At 46.7% G+C, this 20,480-nt stretch overlaps 1 protein-coding gene across 6 annotated transcripts in view; it reads left to right on the top strand.

Moving 5' to 3' along the window:
• Positions 1-20,480, top strand: part of ADAM23 (ADAM metallopeptidase domain 23) — a 410,305-nt gene that overhangs the window by 320,165 nt on the left and 69,660 nt on the right. For all 6 annotated transcript variants that reach the window (XR_013218285.1, XM_077275748.1, XM_077275751.1 and 3 more), the window contains exon 16: positions 1,314-1,385. Coding sequence is in view for 5 of the 6 variants with exons in the window: in XM_077275748.1 (XP_077131863.1) it covers positions 1,314-1,385 (72 nt within the window). In the remaining variant the exon portion in view is untranslated. The remainder of the gene's footprint in view (positions 1-1,313; positions 1,386-20,480) is intronic.

Below are 20,480 nucleotides of genomic sequence, written 5' to 3'. Positions count from 1 at the left end.
TTACTAGCATGGTGTACCTAATAAAGTGGCCGGTGAGTGTATATATATATATATATATATATATATATATATATATATATATATATATATATAGGGAACCATGTATTTCCTGAAACGCGTCGTATAGCTATTTGGCCTCTGAGATGCTCCGTAGCTATAGTGACGTCACATGCTGCCAAGCTCTGTCGGAGAGAAATGCTAGCACAGGCTTCAAGTATCCGTTGTTTCAGATGCTGCACATCTCGCATCTTCACAGCATAGACAATTGCCTTCAGATGACCCCAAAGATAAAATTCTGAGGGGGTCAGATTGGAGATCTTGGTGCTCATTCAACTGGCCCACGACGATCATCATGATGATGTGTTGCCCTCTTTATGCACTGACGATGGCATGCCATGTTCCCTGACTTTTTCCAGCAAGATGGTGCACCACCACATTATGGGTGTCAGGTCCGAGCATTCCTACACGAACAGTTTCCTGGAAAGTGAATTGGTCGTCATGTGCCAGTTGAATGGACACTCTAATATCACCAATGAAGCTCTTTTAGGACCATCTCTGGCAGAGGTCAGGTGCTTGGGTTTTAAGTAGCATTGTACCAGAGTTGCCACAAGTAAGTCAGAAGATTGCAACCAGTGTTATTTACACCAACCTCTCAGCACACAAGTTACCAAATTCTCACAAGTGTTCCCAGTCATTTTCATACCGGCCAATGCAATTAAGGTAAATTGTCTCTTCAAGCTTGTCTTTGGTTTTCATTGAATGCTCTGTTACATTGCTGCTATTAACCATTGCATTTGTTGGAATATACCAGACTGAATTTACATTTTGGATACTCCTGTATTTAACCACTACCCTGCCAGAAGATAAGACTGTATTCCTGTAACTACTTCCCAGCTGTATGATATCAGTTTCCCATATAGCTTTTGTTCCCACACACCTGGCTTTGCTTTATCTGTATTACCTACACCCTGCTGCTCAAATAGATACATCTGAGTGAATCTACCTCAACCAGACAGTTCATAACAGAGTCATGCAGTGGACAAATGGGAATGATCTGGTTCATTTCCTCCATCAGTTTCCACCCATCATTTTTGTTTAATGCCGGATGAAAACAACGGCTATATGTGAACCGAGCCCAAGAAGGTGACTAATACACAGTTTGGTGAGTCATTTATGTAGTAAAGTGTTTTTCATGTTTTTCTGAATCCTGACTAAAAATATTGCTGTTTGTTTAACTGATATATTTTAGGTTTTGGTGCAGTATGACATTATTGTTTGTGATTTAAAAATGCTTTTTCTTTTTTTTTTTTAAGCTTTTTGAAGTAACAGAGTGTGGCAATGGCTACGTGGAGCCAGGAGAAGAGTGTGATTGTGGTTCTCGAACAGTAAGTAGTCTACCACATAGATAGTTCAGAGACTTCACTAAAATTCAATCCTGTTTAGTCTAAGTATCATGTCTAAGGATGAGCGGACCCGTGGATGTTCGTGTTCATCGGTTTCGGTCGAACTGTAGTCCAAAGTTCTGTTTGGGTACCAGAACTTGGCCCCGAAACCCATAGAAACCAATGGGGACCTCGAATGTTGGTGCTGTAAAATAGTCGTAGTAAGAGCTATGGGGCTTCAAAGGTCTCTCTCTCTTCAAAAAGGTAAAACCTGCTAAAATTATATGCAAATGGACAATTTTATTTAAATTGAATGTGTCATCAGAAAATTTCCTATTGTTTAAATCAAGTTTTCATGCAAAACTTATATTTTTTTTGAGTTTAGTTGATACTTTTTTTGCTTATCACAATCTATATTTAACCCCTTAACGACCGCGGATACGCGGTTTAACGGCTGCAGTTAAGGGTACTTATGCCTCAGTGACACTTTTTGGTGCTGAGATATAAGTGTATATCACCCCCCAGGGTCGGAATTTCTCTGGGGTGTCGGCTACCAGGGCTAGCTGAGACCCCAGAGAACATGATTCGGGTCAGTTTTTACCGACCCCAGTGTTGCGGCCGCTGTTATTAATGGAATAACGGCGACTGAAAAAAAAAGGTCTGATTTCCCATTGAATTTCTCTCTTCTCTGATGTGATCGCACATCAGAGGAGAGAGAAATGGGGTCCCCTGATCCCCTGGTGCTTCCAGAGTCCCTTCAACCCCCGTGAAGTCCCCCGAGCTGCCGGTGTCTTCTTCCAGGAAGAAAATGGCGGCGCATGCATAGTGCGCCCGCCAAAATCTGCCGGCCGGCACCTGGCAACAATAGGAAATTTTTGATATTGTTCATTTTGATCACTGTGATAGAGTCTATCACAGTGTTCAAAATAAAAAAAATAGTAAATCAAACCCCCCTTTATCACCCCCTTACGTAGTAAAAATAATAAAATAAATAAATGTATTTATTTCCATATCTGTTAGGGTTAGAGTTGAGCTAAAGTTAAGGTTAGAGTTGGGCTAAAGTGAGGGTTGGGATAAAGTTAGGGTTAGGGTTGGGCTAAAGTTAGGGTTGGGCTAGGGGTAGGCTTGGGGCTAGGGTTGGGGTTTGTTATGACCCCAATGGCAGAGGGTCTCAAAAGTCCATACCAAGTCTGCAAACATAAAAAACCAGCTCATAGGGCAGTGGTAACTGGGCTAACCGTATATCTAATCCTAGCACCACAAATAGTAGCAGCCGGGGAACGTGCCTACGTTGGTTCTAGACGTCTCGCGCCAGCCGGAGAACTAACTAACCCTAGAAGGGAAAAGATAGACCTTTCTTGCCTCCAGAGAAAAGACCCCAAAAGTTGGATACAAGCCCCCCACAAATAATAACGGTGAGGTAAGGAGAAAAGACAAACGTAAGAATTAACTAGATATTTAGCAAAGAGAGGCCCACTGACTAATAGCAGAATATACAGTAGAAACATACAGTAAAGTAATATATCAAAGGGAAAATCAAAGTGTGTATCATAAATAACCCTTAAAAGTAGTAAATTTTATTAAATATATTTTAAAAATTCCACTTCCCAGTGAAAACAGAAATAATTGTAACGGACCTACTACGTGCACCTGTCCTGATAGCCTGACCCTACACTTTCCTACTATCCCTTCCTAGCCTGTGGAGGTTGGCACCCTGATAGATGTTTTTGGCGCCCCCACTCCGCGACGGCTATCGCCTGCTAGCCCTATAGAGTTACTAACCAGCTAAAGGCGAGAAAACAAAAAGCAATAAAAGAGATGAAGGAAGGGCAAAAAGAAACTAAGTGCACAACTTATGCTAAATGACCTCCCTTGATAATGTCCCACACAGGACAGTATATAATGTCACTCAACATGCATATTTAGTCATTTAGTCACACAATGACTCAGATGAGCCCATATAACAATGCAACAAACATGGGAGGAAAAAAGCATAAATACAAATGACCTGGTTCAGTCCAGATTTAATGAAGCCCATGCATGACCAACTTGCTGGCAGTGTAACTACAGTTGTAATAGATAGTTGCATAGACATCCAGCCAGGATCCTTACGCCTAACAGCGCATAGAATAAAGTGATAAGCAAATGCCTACAAATAATGGGCAATGGTCAGTGTCTATATTAATGCATGGAGCACTGGACTAAAACAAAACAAAAATTTGACAGAAAACAGCCAGTAAAGGAGATACTATCCCCCCAAAGATAACCGAACACTTAGCTGTTAGTCAACAGACGCCCCGACGCGTTTCCCCGTGATACGGTTCCTCAGGGGGCACATACAGATATGATGAACCGGAGGTCAATGATGCAGGTGCCCTGATGCCGGGACAGACCTGCAAAGTAATATAATGCAGCCCCCTCATAGTTTAATGCAGCCCACTCATAGAGTATGATGCAATCACCCCTCATCGAATATAAATATAATACAGCCCCCCATATAATATAATGCAGCCCTGAATAGAATATAATACAGCCCACCTCCCCATAATATATAATGTAGCCCCTCATAGAATATAATGCAGCATAGTATATAGCACAACCCGCATAGTATATAGCACAGCCCGCATAATATAGCACAGCCCATGTAGTAGATAACACAGCCCACGTAGTATATAGCACAGCACACGTAGTATATAGCACAGCCCACATAGTAGTATACAGCACAGCTCACACAGCAGTATATAGCACACACAGCCCGCACAGTAGTATACAGCACACACATCCCACATAGTAGTATACTGCACAGCCCCCACCCCCCTGAGAATGGCCCCACAGTCCAGTTAAAAAAAACAAAACACACTCCTCACCTCTCCTCGTACTCGCGCTGCTCCCTGCTCCAGTCTCAGTGGCTGCCGCTGCACTGCCTGGCGCACAGTGAGTTCGCGATGTCATCGCGCACCCGCAGTGTCAGAGGCAGAGCGGGGAATGATGGGAGAGGGAGCGTCGTCAGAGGCTCTCTCCTCCATCATTGCATTGAACTGTACCGGCGTCATAGACACTGGTATAGTTGAATGCGGCGGCGCTGGCGCGGGGGCGAGTCGGCGCTGGCGCCGCTGACAACGGCACAGTGTGCAATGGCCCATTACTGGCACCGGCCCTTCTGGCATTTGCCGGAACTGCCCGATGGCCAGTCCTGCCCTGAGTGACATCATCACTCCTGTGCCAGCGCACACTGCAGAGCAGCCTGTGCAGGATGCTGACGAGTGACAGTAGGTATCATTCATTTTTTTTATATCACTTTTTTACGTTAATTACATTGGAGTTTTGGTTGCTGTGCAGACTGCAGTGTGTGATTGGTGTCGTAGTGCAGTTCAAAAAACTCACCAGTGAGCAGTGATGAAGTGTCTATATGGGAACACTTCTCCTGGGTGGCAGCACAGCTCCTGTACTGTGTCCTCCTGACAGGGGCTGCTGTGCAGCGTCAGGACAACGTCAGTGGTCAGGTGTCACATAGGAAGGTCCTGCCGCTGAACAGCAGCTGCCAGCCCAGGACACAGTATAAATTATAACCCTGACGCCTGCTGCAGAGTGAGGATGGATGGCCATAGTGGAAGAACAGGAGAACATGCAGAGCGCAGGTCAGGTCAGTATAACACGCCTGACTGCTTCTGCCTCCGGAATTGCAGCCGAGGTCCGAGTCGCTGACATTACAATAGATAACACAAGGCAGTGCAGCTCTGGGAAACGCTCGCATTGCAGAACAGATAAGACACAGATACACTTATGTCTGCCTCTTCTGCAAAGCGAAGCACTGCCTTGTGCTATTTGAATTGTAAGTAAGCTCCATTGTGGAACCAGCAGGCAGCAGGGGGCCCCGGGAGGAGTGGGGGCCCCAGGCACCTGCCTGGTCTGCCTGTGCATAACGCCGGCCCTGGATTAGGGTTAGGGGTGTGTTAGGGTTAGGTTTGTGGTTAGGGTTGGGATTAGGATTAGGGGTGTGTTGGGTTTAGGGTTGGGAATAGGGTTAGGGGTGTGCTTGGGTTAGGGTTGGAGTTAGAATTGGGGGGGGATTCCATTGTTTAGGTACATTAGGGGGTCTCCAAACGTAACATGGCGCAACCATTGATTCCAGCCAATTTTGCTTTCAAAAAATCAAACGGTGCTACCCCCTTCTGAGCCATGTCATGCCCCCAAACAGTGGCTTTCCCCCACATACGGGGTATTGGCGTACTTGCACAACAAGTTTTGTGGTCCGTTTTCTCCTAATACCCTTGTGAAAATATAAAAAAAAATTGGTTCCAAAGTAAAAAAATTTGTGAAAAAAGTAAAATGTTAATTTTTTCCTTCCCCATTGCATTCGTTCTCATGAAGCACCTGAAGGGTTAATAAATAGTGATGAGCCAATATACACGCTCGGGTGTCCTCCGAGTATTTTTTAGTGCTCGGAGATTTCGTTTTCATCGCCTCAGCTGAATGATTTACAGCTATTAGCCAGGCTAAGTACATGTGGGGGTTGCCTGGTTGCTAGGGAATCCCCACATGTAATCAAGCACGCTAGTAGTGTTGAGCGATACCGTCCGATACTTGAAAGTATCGGTATCGGAAAGTATCGGCCGATACCGGCAAAGTATCGGATCTAATCCGATACCGATACCCGATACCAATACAAGTCAATGGGACTCATGTATCGGACGGTATTCCTGATGGTTCCCAGGGTCTCATTTTAAAATGCGCGCGTCTCCTGCCTCCCGTGACGTCACGGCTTGTGATTGGTCGCGTCGCCCATGTGACCGCGACGCGACCAATCACAATGCCAGAACGTAATTTTAAAATCCTGAAGGACCTGAAATTACGTCACGGCTTGCTGTGATTGGTCGCGTCGCGGCCACATGGGCGGCGCGCGACCAATCACAAGCCGGGACTTTACTTAAGGAAGTTAAAGCGCGAATTTTAAGTAAACAACGCTGCCGGTTCCCTCGGTAAGGTGCAGGCTGCGTCGGAGAGGTGAGTATAGCAATATTTTTTATTTTAATTCTTTCTTTTACACATTAATGTTGTTTCGCAATGGGGCAGCGGATGCGTTGAAAAACAGCATCCGCTGCCCCCGGTGTGTGGCGCTTCCACAGTATGCGTCGGTGCGCCGCAACGTCGCATTGCGATGTGCAGTGCACGACGCTAATGTGAAAGTAGCCTAAAAGAGGCACCTTGTGCTGCACTAATGCTGCATTCTGACAAGGTGGCTCTTTTAGTTCTTGGTGCTGTAACTGCAGAAATAATCCATTTTGCAATTTGTCCAAAATACCTTGCCCGAGATCCCGCCTTGCAATGTGAATAAATCAGAAGACACTGCGGGGCGGGATCTCGGGTAGCGCGGCCGCACAGGCGCAGTCAGCAAGACATCAAATGATGTCAGAAGACGGGCAGCACTAACTGCGCATGCCCAAGGCATAACATACAGCGCAGACGCCAGGACAGTTGAAAACAACGCTGAGGAGGCGGCGCCAGGTGCCAAGAGGGCATGAGTGACGGCGGTGCTGCATCTGCATTCGGGGGGGAAAGACCTGCCCCCAGGACTATTTCAAAGTATTTTGGACAAATTGCAAAATTGATTATTTCTGCAGTTACATCACTAAGAACTAAAAGAGTCACCTTGTCAGAATGCAGCATTAGTGCTGCACAAGGTGGCTTTTTTAGTTACAAACGCCTGGGGGGTGACAGGTTCCCTTGAAATAGACGTGTGTTTGCGCATGTGTGGAAGTCTAAAATATAACTTTTATTATTGAAAATTTTTTAAATTGTTAAAAAATAGTGTAAGGTGGTATGTTAGATGCTAAAATACAGAAAATGTGAACATTGTGATTGTAAAAGCTGTTAAGATTGTATTTGATTCAAATTGTGTATAAAAATAATAAATGAGCATATCCAATGTGTGTTAGGGCTAGTGGAATGCACCGAGTATAGATAGGTAGCTACAAGGTGCGTTCGCAGCCCGGGGTCCACCGTGCAGAGATATCTGCTGCAAAGTAACGGCGGATAACCTCTGAGCTTACACGTGGGTTAAGCTTCACCCCGTGTGAACTGGAAGCGATCTCTGTTGACTCACAGAGTCGCTCTGTACACAAAACTATTACCCTAACTAAGGGTTGTGCTTGCTCTGGAACTCTTCTGTTCTAACCGCACACATGAAGGAACCAGATGCTAAGCCAAAGCTAATTGCCCCCACTGACGCTAGCTGCCTGCCTGAGTGTACAGTCCCAAAGCTACAGCCTCACACCGCATATGAATTTAGTGGTATAGTATTCACTGGCATAAGCCAAACACATTTGATACTAGCGCATGGCCGTGTGGCCATACGAACCTTTTATAGTTGCAGCTCTACAGGACCTTCCTGGTGGACCAATAGGAGCTGCAACAGGGCCTGAGCGTGTGACCCCCGGACCTCCAAGGAGAGGTCCTCCCGTGGGCATGCTCAGTGCGTGAAAAGCAGGACTTAGTCCCAGAAAAGCCTGCTCGCCGCTGACCCATTTTGGCTACAAGGGCAGAGCCTGGAAAGGCAACTTTAACCATTCGCACAGTATCAGGCTGAGCCAGACGCTGGGACCAACGTCTCAGCTGAGCTGGTTCAACTGTTGCTGGAGGAGAATGGGAGACCGCAGCTGACATGGTTCGAGATTCCCCCTGTGCAGCGGCGGGAACTTGACACCTAACATTACCCCCCTCCTTATTGAGCCTCGCTATGCTCAAAGGCTGCAATGAGCAGCGGAGCCCGAATGTGCTCTACAGGTTCCCATGTTCTGTCCTCTGGACTGTGACCCTTCCAGTCCACCAGATAGTACTTCTTGCCACGTACCACCTTGCACCCCAAGATAGAGTTCACCTCGTACTCATCCGTGGATGAACCCGATGTCCCGGCAGATGACTCGGAAAAGAGGGACATCAAGACGGGCTTTAAGAGGGAAACATGAAAGGTGTCGGTGATACCAAGGCGCAGAGGAATAGCCAAATGGTAGACCACAGGGTTAACCTGTTTCAGAACCTTGAAAGGACCAATGTAGCGAGGCACAAACTTGGTGGACTCAACTCGCAGCCTGAAGTTACGGGCGGAGAGCCACTCTAAGTCGCCAGGAGCGAAGGTTGGAGCGGGGCGCCGATGTGCATCAGCAGAAACCCTCATTCTCTCCTTGGAGGCCCAAATGGCATCATGTGTGCGGTCCCAAATGTCACGTGCCTCCACTGCCCAGTCTGCCACCCTGGAATCAGTGGATGACACTGGCATGGGCACAGGGACACGCGGATGCTGGACATAATTAAGGAGAAATGGAGTCTGCCCAGTGGAGTCGGCTATGGCGTTGTTCAAAGCAAATTCCGCCCAAGGTAGCAAAGATGCCCAGTCATCCTACCTATCAGAGACAAAATGTCGCAGGTATGTCACCAGAGTCTGGGTGGCCCTCTCTACCAGCCCATTCGTCTCGGGATGGTAAGCAGAAGAGAGATTCAGCTCAATGCTGAGTAAACAACAGAGCTCTCTCCAAAACCGAGATGCGAACTGGGGACCCGGGTCACTGACAATTCTGTCAGGCATGCCATGTAGACGGAAAATATGTTTAGTGAAAAATGCCTCCAAGGCCCGTGCAGAAGGTAACTGTGGAAGCGTCACCAAGTGCACCATTTTAGAAAAATGATCGGTGACTACCCAGATAACGGTGCAGCTACGAGACTTAGGTAAGCCCACCACGAAGTCCATCCCGACCATCTCCCAGGGCCTGTCAGCCACCGGCAGGGGGTAAGGTAGCCCAGCAGGCTGTTGCCGAGGAGACCGATTCTTGGCACAGGAGACACACGCCCAAATATAATCACCGACGTCACGAGCCATATGTGGCCACCAGTATGTCCTCGCCAGAAGCTCAAGTGTCCTCTTGGTCCCAAAATGTCCACCCACCCTGGACGAATGAGCCCAAGAGAGAACCTCCGGTTGCAAATTTGATGGTACAAAAGTCTTGCCTGGGGGCACAGACTCTACCGAAACTGGAGCCACAGTTCTCAGGCTCTCAGAAGGCTCCTCCTCCACTGATGACACTACGGAGCGGGAGAGAGTGTCGGCACAACTGTTCTTCTCCCCGGAGAGAAAATGGAGGGTGAAATGGAACCGGAAGAACAGGGACCATCTGGCCTGGCGAGAATTTAGCCGCTGGGCTGTCTGTAAGTATACCAAATTTTTGTGGTCTGTAAAAACCTGGAAGGGAAAGCGAGCCCCTTCCAGGAGATGTCTCCACTCTGAGAAAGCCAACTTCATAGCTAGCAACTCCCTGTCCCCGATGGAATAATTCCTCTCCGCTGGTGAGAAGGTCTTGGAAAAGAAGAAGCAAGGATGTTTCCGACCTTGAGCATCCTTTTGGAAGAGGACTGCTCCAGCACCAACGGATGAGGCATCCACCTCCATTATAAACGGCTTATCTACATCGGGGCGATGTAGGATGGTAGCGCTAGTGAAGTGTGACTTAATAGCGAGAAAGGCCTTGGAGACCTCCTCCAACCACAATTTGGGATTTGCTCCCTTCTTGGTGAGGGCAACCAAGGGAGCTACCAAAGTTGAGAAATGGGGAATGAACTGGCGATAGTAATTATTGAACCCAATAAAGCGCTGCACTGCTTTAAGAGAATGAGATTCCTGCCAGTCCATCACTGCCTGTAGCTTGGCAGGATCCATAGCCAATCCCTGGGCAGAGATGATATAGCCAAGGAAAGGCAAGGACTCCTGCTCAAACACACACTTCTCCAACTTGGCATAGAGGGAGTTTGCCCTTAAGAGGTCGAAGACTTTGCAAACATCTCTCCGGTGGCAGTCAATATCTGGAGAGTAGATGAGAATATCATCCAGATAGACTACGACAGAGGTGGTGAGCATATCCCGTAAGATGTCGTTCACAAAGTCTTGGAAAACGGCTGGGGCATTACAGAGCCTGAAGGGCATCACCAGATATTCATAGTGCCTATCCCTGGTGTTAAAAGCCGTCTTCCATTCATCCCCCTCACGGATGCGAATCAGGTTGTAAGCACCCCGCAGATCTAATTTAGTAAATACCCTTGCTTCCCATAGCCTATCAAAGAGCTCAGATATCAGGGGTAGTGGGTACTTATTCTTAACAGATAGACTTGACCCCAGGGAGGCTCTACACCAAGCAAGAGGTCAGTAGGACAGTCGTAGGGGCGGTGAGGCGGAAGGGTCTCCGCAGCCGTTTTGGAGAACATGTCCGCATAGGGCCAATAGTGCTTGGGAAGAGAGGAAAGATCTGCGGGTACATCAGTTGTAGCAACCTGAACACACTCCCTCTGACATCTACCCTCACAGGATTTACTCCATCCCAGAATTCTCCCTGAGGACCACTCTATATGAGGAGAGTGGTAGTGTAGCCATGGTATCCCCAACAAGACCTCATCAATTCCCTCGGGAATGACTAGTAGGGAAATAATCTCCTGATGAGATGGAGTCATGGAAAGAGTGAATGGAATGGTTTGGTGTGTAATCTGTGAGGGTAGTGTCGACCCATTTACCACTCGAACGGTCACAGGTTTGGCGAGCATCACCAGGGGTATTTTTGCGTGTCGTTGGGTGACAGCAGATAACATAAAATTGCCCTCCACCCCGGAGTCCACACAAAGCTCTACCATAAGAGTGGAGGGGCCTATGGTAATTGTCCCCTTGAAAAACAATTTGGAGGAAAACATCGCCGTGTCTAGTGTACCTCCTCCGACTACCACTAGACACTGACTTTTTCCCGACCGCTGAGAACACCTGGAGGCAAGGTGTCCTGACTGCCGGCAAACATGACAGACCTTAAGTGCACGGGCGGTCCGGGACTTAGATCCCACTCGTGTCACCTCCATGGCCTCATATGACTCGGACGACTGGACCAAAAATTCCAGAGGTTTGGCGAAGGTGGGAGGCAGCCGAAACCTCTGCCTACACTGGGCTCGCTCCAACCTTCGCTCGTTAAAACAAAGGTTGTTGCGAGTTGATACTGCTATGAGCTCCTCCAGTGTGGCGTGAATCTCCCTAGTGGCCAAAGCGTCATTCACATGGTAAAAATACCGGGATGAGGGCTTTATCCGGCCACTCGAGCTCGGATGCTAAAGTCCGAAAGTGGACGGCAAAATGGCTGACCATGGACGAACCCTGAGCCAATGCCAGCAGTTGGAGCTCCGTATCATGGGTGACTCGAGGTCCTAAAAAGACCTGTTTCAGAGTGCTCAAAAACCAAGGAGCACTCTGCACCACATGATCATCGCGCTCCCACAGCGGCGTAGCCCACTCCAACGCCCTGTTCGACAGAAGATAAATAATGAATCCTACCTTTGCCCGCTCTGTAGGAAAATGTGCAGCCAGGAGCTTGAGGTGTATACCGCACTGGCTCACGAAACCCCTACATGATTTACTGTCACCAGAGTATTTCTCTGGCAGCGGAAGGTAGGATAAGGTCAGAACAGGGGTGGCAGTGGTTAAAGTTGCTGCAGCCACGCTAGCAGCCTGAACAGCTATTGAGGTAACATCAACAGCTGAGGTTGCACGCTCAAGAGCCACCAACCTGACCTCCAGCTGCTGGATGTAGTTACATAGTTATTAAGTTTGAAGGAAGACTTTAAGTCCATCTAGTTCAACCCATAGCCTAACTAACCTAACATGCCCTAACATGTTGATCCATGCAATCGCTGTTTGTCCGCCATTACTTAGCCAGACCCTGGCGCTAGTATACTGTTACGGCTAGCGGAACGCACCGAGTATAGATAGGTAGCTACAAGGTGCGTTCGCAGCCCGGGGCCCACCATGCAGAGATATCTGTTGCAAAGTAACTGCGGATAACCTCTGAGCTCACACGTGGGTTAAGCTTCACCCCGTGAGAACTGGAAGCGATCTCTGTTGACTCACAGAGTCGCGCTGTACACAAAACTATTACCCTAACTAAGGGTTGTGCTTGCTCTGGAAGTCTTCTGTGCTAACCGCACACATGAAGGAACCAGATGCTAAGCCAAGGCTAATTGCCCCCACTGACGCTAGCTGCCTGCCTGAGTGTACAGTCCCAAAGCTACAGCCTCACACCACATATGAATAGAGTGGTAAAGTATACACTGGCATAAGCCAAACACATTTGATACTATCGCATGGCCATGTGGCCATGTGAACCTTTTATAGTTGCAGCTCTACATGACCTTCCTAGTGGAACAATAGGAGCTGCAACAGGGCCTGAGCGTGTGACCCCTGACCTCCAATGAGAGGTCCACCCGTGGGCATGCTCAGTGCATGAAAAGCAGGACTTAGTCCCAGAAAAGCCTGCTCGCCGCTGACCAGTAGGGTTGAGCGAAACGGATCGTTCATTTTCAAAAGTCGCCGACTTTTGGCAAAGTCGGGTTTCGTGAAACCCGACCCGACTCCAGCGTGGGATCGGCCACGTGGTCGGCGATCTTGGCGCCAAAGTCGCGTTTTGTATGACGCCTTCCCCGCCATTTTTTCAGCCAACTAAGGAGTGTGGGCAGCGTGATGACATAGGTTCCGGCCTGGTGTCTGCGGCATCATAGAGCCATATTACCGTTTGGGTGCAGTGATTTCCGCAGTCAAACACAACATATGCTTTGCACAGAGGGGAGAGAGAGAGAGAGGAGAGAGAGAGAGAGAGAGAGAGAATACAAAAAAAAAAAAATCCACATTGACTTGCATTGGGTTTCGTGTTCCGGTCCGGAGCCCGACTTTACAGTAGAATCGGCCGATTTCACGCGATCCGACTTTCGAGAAGGTCGGGTTTCACAAAACCCAACTCGACCCTAAAAAAGCAAAAGTCGCTCAACCCTACTGACCAGTGCTGGCTACAAGAGCAGAGCCTGGAAAGGCAGCAGTAACCATTCGCACAGTATCAGGCTGAGCCAGACGCTGGGACCGATGTCTCCGCTGAGCAGGTTCCAGTGCTGCTGGAGGAGAATGGGAGACCGCAGCAGAGATGGTTTGAGATTCCCCCTGTACAGCGGCGGGAACTCGACACCTAACATTGCGCACTTTTAGATAAAAAGATTGCACTTTGATGATGCTAGAAATTAAAAATAGAAATTAAAATTATGTCTTTAAAAAATGTTAAATTTGAAAAAACTGACTGTCACATCCAAACATAGACTAAGTGTGAACAGGTGCTAAACCTAGAGTAACCAACTCCTATACAGCCAAACAAATAAGGTAGCACACTGCAGCGCTAAAACATGCAAACATGAAATATGAAAACTAAACCGCATTACTGCACTAGAAATATTAAAAATGAGAGCGTTTAGCGCATAAAAATTGCCAATTTTATGTGTACCTGGTAGCCACTTTACAGCATCTCTCTTATACCAGGTCCTACGCTTGCCTTCCTCGCTGAGAATAAACGTCTCCATGTGAATGGGTACCTGTGAAAACCTCTTCCTAGACTCATATTCTCTATCTCTGTGGAGGGGTACTGGACCTGCTGCAATTAAAACACCTGCGACTAGGAGGCGGAGTGCTCGGTCAGAAGGCTAAATAATACATTTGAAAAAACTGACCGTCACATCCAAACATAGACTAAGTGTGAACAGGTGCTAAACCTAGAGTAACCAACTCCTATACAGCCAAGCAAATAAGGTAGCACACTGCAGCGCTAAAACATGCAAACATGAAATATGAAAACTAAACCGCATTACTGCACTAGAAATATTAAAAATGAGAGCGTTTAGCGCATAAAAATGGCCAATTTTATGTGTACCTGGTAGCCACTTTACGGCATCTCTCTTATACCAGGTCCTACGCTTGCCTTCCTCGCTGAGAATAAACGTCTCCATGTGAATGGGTACCTGTGAAATCCTCTTCCTAGACTCATATTCTCTATCTCTGTGGAGACGTTTATTCTCAGCGAGGAAGGCAAGCGTAGGACCTGGTATAAGAGAGATGCCGTAAAGTGGCTACCAGGTACACATAAAATTGGCCACTTTTATGCGTTAAATGCTCTCATTTTTCATATTTCTAGTGCAGTAATGCGGTTTAGTTTTCATATTTCATGTTTGCATGTCTTAGCGCTGCAGTGTGCTGCCTTTTTTACTTGACTATATATGAGTTGGTTACTCTAGGTTTAGCACCTGTTCACACTTAGTCTATGTTTGGATGTGACGGTCAGTTTTTTCAAATGTATTATTTAGCCTTCTGACCGAGCACTCCGCCTCCTAGTCGCAGGTGTTTTAATTGCAGCAGGTCCAGTACCCCTCCACAGAGATAGAGAATATGAGTCTAGGAAGAGGTTTTCACAGGTACCCATTCACATGGAGACGTTTATTCTCAGCGAGGAAGGCAAGCGTAGGACCTGGTATAAGAGAGATGCCGTAAAGTGGCTACCAGGTACACATAAAATTGGCCATTTTTATGCGCTAAACGCTCTCATTTTTCATATTTCTAGTGCAGTAATGCGGTTTAGTTTTCATATTTCATGTTTGCATGTTTTAGCGCTGCAGGGTGCTACCTTATTTGCTTAGTTTAAAAAATGTTAATTGTTAGATTTTCTTTAGAAACTGATAAATTTTAGAACATACTTGCTAACATAAACAAGGTTCATGCATGCACCTAATAGATTAGCTAAAATTGATACAAAATCTAAAAGTGCGCATTGGATATGCTAATTTATTATTTTTATACACAATTTGAATCATACACAATCTTAACAGCTTTTACAATCACAATGTTCACATTTTCTGTATTTTTAGCATCTAACATACCACCTTACACTATTTTTTAACACTTTTAAAATGTTCCAGTAATAAAAGTTATATTTTATACTTCCACACATGGGCAAACACACGTCTATTTAAGTAAATCAGTTAAACTCAAGAACAGTTCTCAATTTCCCCTTCTATGATTACGGGTATGAGCGGCATTCTAGCTATTAACAATGGAGTATATTGTAAGGGATTAAGTAATTGTAGCCCCATATATTTATTCCATGAATCAGTTTGGGTGAATTGATGGCTAATTCGTTCTATGGACTAAATAAAGCTTGATCAATTACCATTAATAAAAGACACCGGTATCATTAAGCAAGCTGGTATATAAGGACGGAGTGTTCAGCACTCAGCACATCCCTGACGAAGTGGGAAGACACCCCTTGATATGCGTCAGATTTGTGCCCCGTTGCGCACCCGTCCTCGCTTCCTAGTGATGTCACAGAAGCTCCGCCCCACTCCACAATCCTCAGCGCCGCTTCCGGCTGGAGCGCGCGAGGTGTTGGCATCCTTCAAGCGCTGACTGTTTGCCAGCGTCTCCACCGCTCAGCATCAGTATTGAGCCCGCCCTTCCAAGCACCCGGCTGCACAAGTATGCGCACGACACGCATTACCCAGCTTTAAGAGAAATCTATTTTAATCACCGCTATCATCTATTCAGTGGTTAATACCGTTGTCTCTATCAATTGGACCGTTATCACCTAAAACCCAAACACGCTGCCTCTGCCTACACCGCAGTAAGTGTATGTCATTAATGGTCCAACGTATATAATTTAATTCGGGTATTGCACCCATTAATCATTCTGCTACCCCTTCAAGCATAACCTTGCTTTCGAAAGCGCACTGTCAGTAAGCGCTCTGATTCCTGCCCCTCTGATATTATCTGCATCCATCATTTTTCTTAAGGGATTTCTTACGGACACTCAAACTAACCAGTAAGTACTGTAATTTCAAAGTTAGTACATTGTCATCATACAACCACACTTCTTTATAATTATTTTCACATGATTTGTATCATTATTATTTCATCAGTATCATCTACAACCAGATGAAATCCATATTCATTTCCTTAATACGCTCCACATCAAACACTGAGTCAGTATTCAGTTACTCGTTTTCTTATTATCTCAGTATAGTGCGGTGATTCATTATTACAAAATATATATCTATATGTTTGTTGCTGTTGTAATCAAACTCACCTGCAAAATCATGTTGCTAGGTCATTTTCACTGTAGATTGAATGCCATAAAAACAGAACCCCAAAAATAATAGTGCAATTACGCTTTTTAGCTATATTAACCCAGTTTGATTTTTTTCCCCCATTTTTCATTATATTTCGCTGCAGTTACATTGGTCAAGTGAATGGTGTCATTCAAAATCACAAAAGTCCTACAAAAAGAGCCGTATATGATCTTGAAAAATAAAAAAAAAGTTATGGCTTTTAGAAGAAAGGGAAGAAGAAAATCAAAATTGGGATTAAGAAGAAGGGGTTAAAAAAATCTACATTTAGAAAATAATACAGATTTGGAAAAAAGAATGTGGCAATTTATTTGCATTTTGGCACATAATGTAACATCATGTTTTAATCCGATTATGTGTTTTACACACTTTTTCTGGCACTCTAATGCTAAGTTCCCACGATTAGCTTTTGGTGAGTTTTTGATCTTTCAGATCTTCTGCAGCATTTCTGCACCTATTATTAAATTAAGCTATTTTTTTTCCTTTTGTTTTTTGAGTGTATTTCTTTCCCATGGTTTTTATCATGTTTTAGATGCTACAGTTTTAGCTCTTTTTGTCATGTCATGTTTTAAATAAAGCTGCTTAGGCTGCTTTCACACTAGCGTCGGTACGGGGCCGTCGCGCTGCGTCGGCCCGACGTACCAACGCATACTGTGCAAAAATGCCCGACGTGGGCAGCGGAAGCAGTCTTAGGACGCTTCCGCTGCCCCATTGCAAGGTCCGGGGAGGAGGGGGCGGAGTTTCGGCCACGTCTCGACGCACAAAAAAAAGTTATATGTAACTTTTTTTGTGGCGGCGGTGCGCCAAAACACAGCCAACCGTCGCACGACGGTTGCGACATTTGGCACTGCGTCGCAATGCGTCGCTAATAAAAGTCTATGGAGAAAAAAACGCATCCTGCGGGCAACTTTGCAGGATGCGTTTTTTATCCACAACGACGCATTGCGACGTGCAGTGCACGATGCTAGTGTGAAAGTAGCCTTAGTTTTTGATACTTCTTGTTAGACCCTGCATTTTTTGGCAGCAAAAATACCATATTTTTTGGACTACCGGTATATGTTTTAGAGAAGGAAATTAGAAAAAAATTGAAAAAAATTTGTGGTCAATTCTGTGCTTAATATCGACTACCCTGGTATATATGGCCCCCTTTTCCCCATCCTGGTATGCATGGTCCCCCCACATACCCATTCTGGTATGCATGGCCCCCTCATCCCTTTCCTGGTATACATGTCCCCCTTACCTTATCCATATCCTGGTAAGCATGGCTTCTCATCCCTACCCTAGTATGCATGGCACCCTCATCCCTATCCTGGTATGCATGGCCTCCTCATCCCTACCCTGGTATGCATGGCCCCCTCATCCTTTTCCTGGTATGCATGGCCCTGCTTATCCCCATCCTGTTATGCATGGCCTTCTCATCCCCATCCTGGTATGCATTCCTGGTATGCATGTCCCCTCATCCCTATCCTGGTATGCAGGACCTCCATCTCTGTCCTGGTATGCATGGCCCCATCCTTATCCTGGTATGATTGGCCCCCATCCCTATCCTGGTATGCATGGCCTCCTCATCCCTATCCTGGTATGCATGGCACCCTCATCCCTATCCTGGTATGCATGGCCCCTCTCATCCTCATCCTGGTGTGCATGGCCCCCTCATCCCTATCCTGGTGTGCATGGCCCCTCTCATTCTCATCCTGGTGTGCATGGCCCCTCATCCCTATCCTGGTGTGCATGGCCCCTCATCCCTACCCTGGTATGTATGGCCCCCTCATCCCTACCCTGGTATGCATGGCCCCTTCATCCCTATCCTGGTGTGCATGGGCCCCCTCATCCCCATCCTGGTATGCATGGCCTTCTCATCCCCATCCTGGTATGCATGCCTGGTATGCATGCCCCCTTATCTCTAGCCTGGTAGGCATGGCCCCCTCATCCCTATCCTGGTATGCAGGGCCTCCATCTCTGTCCTGGTATGCATGGCTCCATCCTTATCCTGGTATGATTGGTCCCCATTCCTATCCTGGTATGCATGGCCTCATCATCCCTATCCTGGTATGCATGGCCTTCTCATCCCCGTCCTGGTATGCATGCCCCCCCTCATCCCTAGCCGGATATACATGCCCCCTTATCCCTAGCCTGGTAGGCATGGCCCCCTCATCCCTATCCTGGTATGCAGGGCCTCCATCTCTGTCCTGGTATGCATGGCCCCATCCTTATCCTGGTATGATTGGCCCGCATCTCCATCCTGGTTTGCAGGGACCCCATCTGTGTCCTGGTATGCAGGGCCCCATCTTTATGCTGGAATGATTGGCCCCATCTCTGTCATAGTATGCAGTTCCTCATCAGAAAAACATTTAAATAAAAAAATTACACTTACCTTCCTCTGCTCTCTCTCAGCGTCTTGTTCTGGTGTCAGCAGCTGTTTTATGAATATTTAATCCATTCCACGTCTATGGGAGGGGAGAGCATTGAATGTTTATTCTCTTTAGTAGCGTTACACGTGACTGCCCGGCAGCTGCAGGAAACCTGCGGCTAACACTGTGCCGGCTACAAAGAAGCAATGAATACTCACTGGGGAACAGTGAGTATTCCATCAGCTGTCCTTCAGCTTGCAAGCAGCGCATGAAGTCCCTGCCATGCGCTGCTTACAAGCATAAAGCAGCTGCTGGCACCGGAACAAGAAGCTGCGAGGGAGCGGAGGAAGGTAAGTGTAATGGTTTTTTTTATATGTTTTTCTGATGGGGCCCTGCATGCCAGGATGGGCATGGGGGCCAATCATACTAGGATAAGGATGGGTCCATGCATACCAGGACAGGGATGGGAGCCAATCATACCAGGATAAGGATAAGGATGGGGCCATACATACCATGATGGGGATGGGGCCAATCATACCAGGATAAGGATGGGGCCATGCATACCAGGACAGGTATGGGGGCCAATCATACCAGGATAAGGATGGGGCCATGCATACCAAGATGCTATTAAAGAGAAATGAATATTCATTGCCCTCCATGCCCGTGGGTGTGGAATGCAGTGAATATTAATTTCTCTTTAGCAGCAGGCATGGGAGTAAGCCGCAGCAGCCTGCTCCTGTCTCATGTGACCCGCTGCTGATCCCCCATCTCCCCACCACAGCCAGAGCAGGTACATCCGGACTATAAAACACACACCCCATTGTCCTCCATATTTTTGGAGGAAAAAAGTATGTCTTATAGTCCGAAAAATAAGGTATATACTGTCAAAAATTCACCAAAAACGCATAGTGAGAACTCAATCTAAGAAGTAATAGTAAGTAGTGATGAGCGAATATACTCGTTACTTGAGATTTCCCGAGCACGCTCGGGTGTCCTCCGACTATTTTGTAGTGATCGGAGATTTCGTTTTCATCGCCGCAGCTGAATGATTTACAGCTATTACCCAGACTAAGTACATGTGGGGGTTGCCTGGTTGCTAGGGAATCCTCACATGTAATCAAGCAGGCTAATAGCTGCGGCGAAGAAAACTACATCTCCGAGCAGTCATAAATACTCGGAGGTCACCCGCGCATGCTCGGGAAATCTCGAGTAACGAGTATATTCGCTCATCACTAATAGTAAGTCATCTAGCATGATATAGATATTCAGAGTGTCTGCTCTACACTTGCAGTGTCTATAAATATTTTGTACTTTCTGGTTTTAATTAGTGAACAATACAAGTTACATATGCCCTATAGATTTTTCAAGGTGTTGGATTGTATACTGTGAAGGAACAGATGATTGGCCTCGGGGAGACCAAAACATCCAACACCGCGGAGACACCATCACGTGTTTCTCAACGCAGTGATCCAGAACACTGCCCCCATCCCTTATGGGAAATATGCAAATGCATGTAGGATAGCTGCGGAGACACCATCACGTGTTTCTCAACGCAAGCAGTGAATAGCCAGACCTTTCCCCGGGAAGGAACAACCACGGGAAGGGCAGCATCCAATAAAGGAAAACATCCAATACAGGAAAACCACCTATGCCAAGCATGGTATCCATCCACAGACAGCTGTTTCGGGGTGTTTGCCCCTCATCAGTGTGGAGTAGGAATCTGGCTATTAGGAGCAGTGCCTAG

This window comes from Ranitomeya variabilis, chromosome 7 (assembly GCF_051348905.1).
Source record: "Ranitomeya variabilis isolate aRanVar5 chromosome 7, aRanVar5.hap1, whole genome shotgun sequence".
Taxonomy (NCBI): Eukaryota; Metazoa; Chordata; class Amphibia; order Anura; family Dendrobatidae; genus Ranitomeya; species Ranitomeya variabilis.
This window is presented reverse-complemented; position numbering and strand designations above follow the sequence as displayed.